The sequence below is a fragment of the Pelophylax lessonae genome (genome assembly GCF_965119305.1).
Source record: "Pelophylax lessonae genome assembly, chromosome: 1".
Classification (NCBI taxonomy): domain Eukaryota; kingdom Metazoa; phylum Chordata; class Amphibia; order Anura; family Ranidae; genus Pelophylax; species Pelophylax lessonae.
In genome coordinates, this window is record NC_138768.1 from 865236149 (window position 1) to 865244527 (window position 8379).

Genomic DNA, 8379 nt, shown 5'->3' on the forward strand with positions numbered 1-8379 from the left:
AGAAGACATATAGAGCTGCGGCTCTGCCCTAATCCCGCACTCTCCTCATTGGCTCACTGGCTGTGATTGAAAGCAGTGGGAGCCAATGGCTGGATCAGGAGGGAGCTCAGGTGAGTATTAGGGGGAGCGGGGGGAAGCAGCACACACATTGAATGCATGAAGGTCAAAAAAAACCTTCAGCCTTTACAACCACTGTAACTATGTAACTATCTTATTAAAGTATGGGGAATTCTCCTGCTAAACAGTTGTCAGCAGAGGGCTGTCCCCATTGGAAGATTTTCCCTCAACTCCTGCACCCTTGACAACTGTAATACTTTGGCTTTTCCATCACTTTCTTTCTTGGTAACAATGGTCACCAGTGCAACCAGAGATGGTGACTCTCCCCAACAAGACACAGACAAACTAAAACCCAACACAAGATACATGGTTCTGTATGGTTTCCCATTTTCTGACCACTGTATACTGGTATATACCTATATGAGTATTGTAGACAATTGTTATAAATAAAGTTTATTTAGAGCTTTATGCGGTTTTATTTGTGACCATGAAAAACGTATCTTTTCATAGTCAGACCCTTTCATTGGCTCACATTGTCTGTTTTAGGTACAGCTAACATGGTGGTCGACTGCTGCCTCCAGACCAGCCCCAAGCGAATCCCATCCAGCGTTGTCATCAGATATGAGGTGCAGACACCAGAGAAAGGATGCCGGGAGAAAGCCGTGGTGTGAGTAGAAGAGACGTAACGTAACAACACCCAACATGAGAGGACAGGGGAGGGGGCAAGTTAGGGAAATTGCTGACTTGGCACTCTTTAAGTCTTCTGAATGTAGCACCCTCCTAGATAGGTGCTAGTTTGTGTAAATAGTATTCTCCTTCTGCTTATCAGGGGAGCAGCAGGTAAACCATAGTCTGCTTCATCTGCTTATCAGGGGAGCAGCAGGTAAACCATAGTCTGCTTCATCTGCTTATCAGGGGAGCCTGGTTGTTAGTTTTGCCTGTTGCATATGTCCATGTGTGATTCATCTAGGCTGAGGGAGTGTCGCCACTGTATCCAATAGGGGAACCTGTTGGACAGTGGAGGAAACCCAGCCAGTGACACACAGGCTTTTATGACTGTCCCAGTGGGTTTTCACAACAGTGGTGCATCCTGTGATATGCTATAAATGCCACAGGGACATGTGACAGGGTGTCTTTGGGCGGGAAGCCAGGTCCCAGGAGGAGGGTGACGGCTGTCTCTCCTCCTGTCTGTGTGGAAGGTGGTCACAGGCGGTCGGCCTAGTGAGCCAGAAGTGTGGTTCTGAGCCAGGATGTCCAGTGGGAGCTGACAAGTGGAGCTGAAGGCAGAGCAACCTTGGGAAAAACAGTGTCCGTGAGTACCAGGAAGCTTTCCAGGGGTCTGCCCAGGAAGTGGACCCCTCCAGTGGACTAGCACATACAGAAAGTGAGAAAGGGGGTGCCAAGTTAGGACCCTGAAGAGGAACTAATTTAGGATCATATTCATTATCTTCACTTCAGTGGCAAGGTGAAGCAGCGGCCTTGCCGCACACACTACAGTCAGTTGTCCTCAAGATTTGTGCATAGTTCGTAGTTGGAGTATCCCACTCATCCCTTCTCCCATCCCAGTTCTAAAATAAAACACAAGAAACAAATCCCCTGGACTGTTCATTGTCTGAGCCAAGTGTCTAAAGTGATACGTTATCCCAGGGGAACCAAGAAAGTGCAATTCTCAGCAGCCCTCTAGGGGGCAGTGCTACATGAATATTTCCATAGAATATGAGCAGTTGATCTGTAGAGAATCGTGTTATGTAGGACTCCAAGTCATAATGTTTCGGGAATTGTTAAATTATTTGCAGACCGGGCAGCTCTGTTTGCAAATATTCAGGAGAATGAAAAAATTTAATTTGCTTATCATTAAAGAGGATGCCGCCTATCAGTCTTAAACAGTCTCATAGGAAACCCCTACTGAATGAAATATAGAGGAAGCCATAGCTGACCTCTTCCTTGAAATGCTAGTTGGCCTGGCTGCCTCGGGCTTGGGTTCAGTACTTTCTCAGTCCCCAACCTGGAGCAAGCATGCAGCCCAAACTAGGGAAACCTTGGCCTTAGATTCTGGGTCTTACAAAAATAAGGTACCACTAGCTGTAAAGGAAGCCAATATCAGTAAAGCATGTATGGGACTATTGCTGACCTTCTCTTCTGTAAATTCCAGTTCTTTGGCTGTTGCATTAAAGAAAGGCCACCTGGAACTAACAGTGGAAAGATCTAACCATAGGACCTACATGACTGGTGAGAAGATTAGGCAGAAAACATGGGGTTAATTGGGTATTGGACATATATGGGTTGATTAGGAGGAGCTCCAAAGCGGTGGTCCATTAGAAATAATGGGTAGGGTTCAGTTGAAGATCTGTAGATGCCAAGAGAGCCCCCCCCTTAACCTTCTACTATTGGCATCAGACAGTCTAGATCAGTGATGGTGAACTTTGGAACCCCAGATATTTTGGAACTATATTTCCCATGATGCTCATGCACACTGCAGTGTAGTTGAGCATCATGGGAAATGTAGTTCCAAAACATCTGGGGTGCCAAGGTTCGCCATCACTGGTCTAGATAAAAGTCATGGTAGTTGGTGTGCGGTTTGGGGTCTTAGAAGGCATAATTAACAATGATGGGAGGATGGTTACAGAGGACACTGAAAAAGCAACCGTGCTAAATGCTTTTTTCTCGTCAGTCTTTACACAGGAAAAGGAGGGGTACACTGACCATGACTGTATGGTTAGTAGTAATAAACAGGACTTGCCACCATGGCTAACAGAGGGGGAAATCAGGGAAAGGCTGGATAAACTTAACACAAACAAATCGCCAGGACCGGATGGCATACATCCGAGAGTACTCAAGGAACTCAGTAAAGTTATATCGAGACCACTGTTCCTGATCTTTGCTGACAGTATTAGGACAGGAGATGTACCAGGGGATTGGAAGAAAGCTAACGTGATTCCAATATTCAAAAAGGGCCAGAGGCATATCCCGGGAAATTATAGGCCTGTCAGTTTGACATCAGTAGTATGTAAACTTCTGGAGGGGATGATAAGGGACTATATTGTAGAGTTTGCTAAGGACAACAACATCATCAGCAGTAATCAGCACGGGTTTACAAATGGGCGTTCTTGTCAAACCAATCTCCTTACATTCTACGAGGAGGTGAGCTGTGAGCTAGATAGGGGGAGACCAGTGGATGTGGTGTACTTGGATTTCGCTAAGGCGTTTGATACAGTTCCCCACAAGCGCTTAATTTATAAAATAAGGTCTGCAGGTATCGATAGCAGGGTTTGCTCTTGGATACGGAACTGGCTAAAAAGGCGGGTCCAAAGGGTAGTAATAAACAGCGCATACTCAGACTGGTCTGAGGTGGTAAGCGGGGTCCCCCAAGGCTCAGTCCTGGGACCAACCTTGTTCAATTTATTCATAAACAACATTGAGGTCGGGATCAGTAGTTCGATATCAGTTTTTGCAGATGACACAAAATTGGGCAGGGCAATAACTTCACAACATGAAGCAGATATCCTGCAGAATGACCTGGACAAAATAACAGAGTGGGCAACGACATGGCAAATGAGGTTTAACGTGGAGAAGTGTAAGGTTTTGCACTTGGGGACTAAAAACATAAAATCACATTACACGTTAGGAGGGGAGCCCTTGGGGGAATCAAAAATGGAGAAGGATCTGGGAGTCTTGGTTGATGATAGATTAGGAAACAGCATGCAATGTCAAGCGGCAGCTTCCAAAGCCAACAGAATATTAGCATGCATAAAGAAAGGGATGCATTCCAGAGATAAGACTATAATCCTTCCACTTTATAAAACTCTGGTCCGACCGCATCTGGAGTATTCCGTCCAGTTCTGGTCGCCAGTCCTCAGGAGGGATGTGTTGGAGCTGGAGAGAGTCCAGAGAAGGGCAACTAAACTAATTAGGGGATTGGAGGACCTTGACTATGAAGAGCGTCTACAATCGCTCGATTTATTCTCCCTGGAGAAGAGACGTCTGAGGGGGGACATGATAGCAATTTATAAATATCTTAATGGGGATCCCAGCTTAGAAAAAAAGCTGTTCATTCGAAGGGATTGCATGAGGACTCGAGGGCATACAATGCGATTAGAGGAGAAGCGTTTTAACCTCAGGCAACGCGGGGGGTTCTTTACTGTTAGGGCAACAAGATTGTGGAATTCTCTACCACAAGAGGTGGTTTCTGCGGGTAGTATGGTGGCTTTCAAAAGACTCTTAGACTTACATCTCAAGGATCAGAACATTCAGGGGTATGGGAGATGATTACAGCCACACATGCCTACACAGGTTGAACTGGATGGACTATTGTCTTTATTCAACCTCACCTACTATGTAACTATGTAACTATGTAACTATGTAAGGCTGTCTAAATCGGTGTGTTGTCCTCTATTTGGTGCAGTCAGCTTGTGGTGACCATGTAACTATGGATCAGGATGTATCTGCAGTCAGCTGATATCATCCCTAAGGTGGTTTATTGTGGTTGGGGGACTGATATAGTCAGCTGGTGCCACAGACACAGAAATTATGTATTGCTTCTACGGTGCCTTTAACCACTTAAGCCCCGGAGGATTTGGCTGCTCAAAGACCAGGGCCTATTTTGCGATTCGGCACTGCGTGACTTTAACGGACAATTGCGCGGTCGTGCGACGCTGTACCTAAATGAAATTGATGTCCTTTTTTTCCCACCAACAGAGCTTTCTTTTGGTGGTATTTGATCACCTGTGCGATTTTTACTTTTTGCGCTATAAACATAAAAAGAGCGTCAATTTTGAAAAAATAACAATATTTCTCAAATTTTTCTATATGAAATTCCCCCCAAAAAAATGTAAAAATCTATTTTTTTTTAACATTTTAGGCCAATTTGTTTTCTGCTACATATTTTTGGTAAAAAAAATCGCAATGGGCGTATTTTCATTGGTTTGGGCAAAACTTATTGCATTTAATAACCAAGGAAAATGTCATTTTTATAGTTTTTTTTTTTAACTAGTAATGGCGGCGATCTGCAATTTTTTTTTTTGCGGGACTGCGACATTGGGGCGGACAGATCGAACCCTTGACTAACATTTTTGATACTTTTGGAAGTACCAGTGACATTACTACAGTAATCAGTGCTATACATATGCACTGTTACTGTAATAATGACACTGGCAGGGAAGGGGTTAACTTTACTAGAGATCAAGGGGTTAAGTGTGTCCCTAGGGGCGTGCTTCTAAATGTAGAGGGGCGTGGCTTTTGATGTAACCACAGAGACATACGATCCTACATAGCAGGATTATATCGTCTCTGCAGTTACATCAGGGAGAATGACAGGCGGCTTTGTTTACATCAGCCGCCTGCCTTTCTCCCTCTCCAGCGGGAGATCGTGGGTGACCGGCAGACATCGGAGCCGCCGGTCACTCGCGCAGGGATCTCCGTGAACGAGTGGGGGCGGGAGCGCGCCTCTGGCGGCGCGCGTTTGCCCCCTACAGGCTCCTGGGCAAGCGACATAGTACTACGTCACTTTGCCCAGGAGGGGCTGACTGCCGCAGTAAATGTACTTGCGGCAGTCGGCAAGTGGTTATGGACCTGCAACCCTACTTCTACTATTGTGTTATTGTTATGAAGTTATTTATATTTAAAGTTGCTATAGCTTTTTGAACTCCACTCATGTGTAGTTTGTCTTATTTTGGGTACTTTGGTTGGAAAGTTAAAGTTGTGGATAACTCTACCACCAAGTAAATGGCTACCTTGGTCATGGCTCTTGTCCTTAATGTCTTGCAGGTTCTTTACAACCCATAAGCCCTCCCTGAAGCTTTGTGCCCCCCTGGGCAACCCCTGGGTTGTGAAACTGATGAAAAGGTTGGATAAGAAGAAAGACTTGGAGAAGAAGGACAGGACTGACCGAAAACAAAAGAAACCCCCCCAGCATCAGCAGCGGCAATGAGCCAAGGTATAAGTCCCGGACCGGATTAGTCATTTCTACTTGATCTGCATTATTTCTATACTTTATTTACAGTCAACCTATTGGAAGGGAATGCAGCCTACATCTGAAGTACAGGGTTACACCAGTCATTATCAACCAGAGTTCTGAAAACCCCCAGAATTCTTCCAGAGGTTGCCAGGGGTTCCTTGAGCTGTGGTGATCTCCAGGGTTGATAGTGCCATCCTAATTCCAGGGCCAATACCACTTGGAAGAGCCAGTTACATGACAACAATGATCTTTTTAGCTTTCTATAAGTTGGCATTCTGACCACTGGCCACCAATGTAAGGGGCATTGAACTTCAATCAATTGGTTATTGTAGGCGTTTCTCAAAACTTGAATTTTTTTCCCCAAAGGATTCTTCTGGAACAGAGGCAGAATTAGGGTTGCAAGGGTCGCACTTGAGACTTGGCCTTGGCATTCTGACACCATAGGGGGGGGCACTGCGGGACTATAGGGTTTAGTTTACACTGCTGTCACCGCAACGTCGTGCAACTTACTTGCGACATGCTTGCGCCTTTTGTGATTTAACATTGCAGTCTATGGCACTCAAATCGCACCAAAGTTGCAGAAATGTAGAGCAAAATGATGTCGCTGCAACCCGAGTTGCATTGATTAGGACAGCACCCATTGAAATTAATGTGTTTTGACTTGTCATGCAACTTTTTGTGTCGCAGTGTGAACCGGGGCTTATAAATGGCCCAGTGACAGGAGTAAAGGGCCAGTTGGATCAGTGGAAAGGGCCCCAGGCTTAGAGGGAAGGGCCTTGGGACCAATGGAAAGGGCCCCAGGACCAATGGAAAGGGTCCCAGTGGTCAGGGGGGTCTTTCACAAAGGCCCTGAAGATTCTAGTCCCGCCTCTGCTCTGGATTAAAAAGGTTGAGAAAGGCTAGACTACACTAAAGTATTCTCAAAGAAGCGATGGTGGAGGGGGGGGGGGGGGGGCTGTGCATGTTATTTTTCAGCTAGGAATCAATTATGGGTGGCGTTTTCCTGATCACTTGACCTCACCACATCAAATGCCCTATGATGCCATTGGCTTTTCTTGACCTTCTCTGCCGACACAATCATTGCTAAATCACAAGGGTGAAAACACGGGTGGATGTGTGCTCTACGCATATGGGGACACATGGACAATGTGGCCCATAAGGGTTACAGGAAAGCTGAGGAGGGTGTTCAACATGGAAACCACTGCTGACCACTTTGCCAGAACATTAGGATAGGAGGTTTTTCTAAAGCCTCTAAAACCTAAGTTTAGTCACAACTTCAGTGCAATGTGTTCTTTATGCGGCAGGCTGCAGTTTTAGATAAAGTCTGAAGAACCTTCCCCATACCCGCGCAGCCATAATCTTGCGGGGTTCATATGGAACCTGTCATAAGCACACATCAAGAGTGCAAACTATGCCCGCCTTTTTCGCCCACCTCCTCCATTCATAAAAGCTGCACTATAGCTTCCATTAAAGATAAGCAATCTGTGAATGGAAGAGGCAGATCTATCATTTACCCATCCCCCCTCCATTCATAGAGCGCTTTTCTTCTTATACTACAGCTTCTATGAATAGAGAAGGGGGAGCAGAAAGGGTGGGCATAGTTGACATTCTTAAAGAGTGCCAATGACAGATCCCTCAGCTCATATTACACACCGCTTTGTGAGAAGAAGTGATGTGAAATTTCCCCAATAGGACACAGATGGTGCAAAAAAAAAAAAAAAAAACCTGACAGGGGTGATAATCCCCCCCCCCCCCCTCTAGTTCTACTTTACCACAAATAGACAAATAAATGAAAATTAAACTGAAAAAAAAGTCATACTTCTCATTTACAAAAACCTGTCCTGTGTCATCTCTCAGGTCTCTGAGGACATTTCTGTTTCTCCTTCAAACTGAAGATACAAACTGAACCCGTACCACCGTCCTCAGCAACATCCATCTGCTGCCAATCCTGTGACACCGGGAGCAGAGACACCGGGGAACAATGTATCAGCTATTGGAAATTTCTGTAAAATTAATGAAATGTGAATTCTTCTTATCCAAGTCTTTAACATTTACATGTAGCCTGTGTCTGTCTTCTTCATTCCTTGTGTCCTTCCTCCCTGTTTTAGATTTCACCAACATTACTCCCTTCCCTTCCTTCCCTCCCTTCCTTCCTTCCTTCCTTCCTCCCTCCCTTCCTTCCTTCCTCTCTCCCCCTCCCTTTGTTCCTATGTTTCTCCCTCCCTGCCTCCCCTTCTACCTCTTGCCCTCCCTTCCTTCCTTTCTCTCTCCTTCCCTTCCTCTCTCCCTTCCTCTCTCCCTCTCTTCCTTCCTCCTTTCCTTCGCTCCCTTTCTTCCTTCCTTGCCCTCCCTCCCTCCAACCCTCCCTG

At 45.6% G+C, this 8379-nt stretch overlaps 1 protein-coding gene across 1 annotated transcript in view; it reads left to right on the forward strand.

Moving 5' to 3' along the window:
- LOC309544159 (C-C motif chemokine 21-like) overlaps positions 1 to 7973 on the forward strand; it is an 85028-nt gene extending 77055 nt beyond the window's left edge. The window contains exons 2-4 of the mRNA XM_082243033.1: positions 604 to 724; positions 5821 to 5989; positions 7868 to 7973. Of these exons, the coding sequence (XP_082099159.1) occupies positions 604 to 724; positions 5821 to 5983 (284 nt within the window). The 3' untranslated portion in view covers positions 5984 to 5989; positions 7868 to 7973. The remainder of the gene's footprint in view (positions 1 to 603; positions 725 to 5820; positions 5990 to 7867) is intronic.
- Positions 7974 to 8379: the final 406 nt, after the last annotated feature.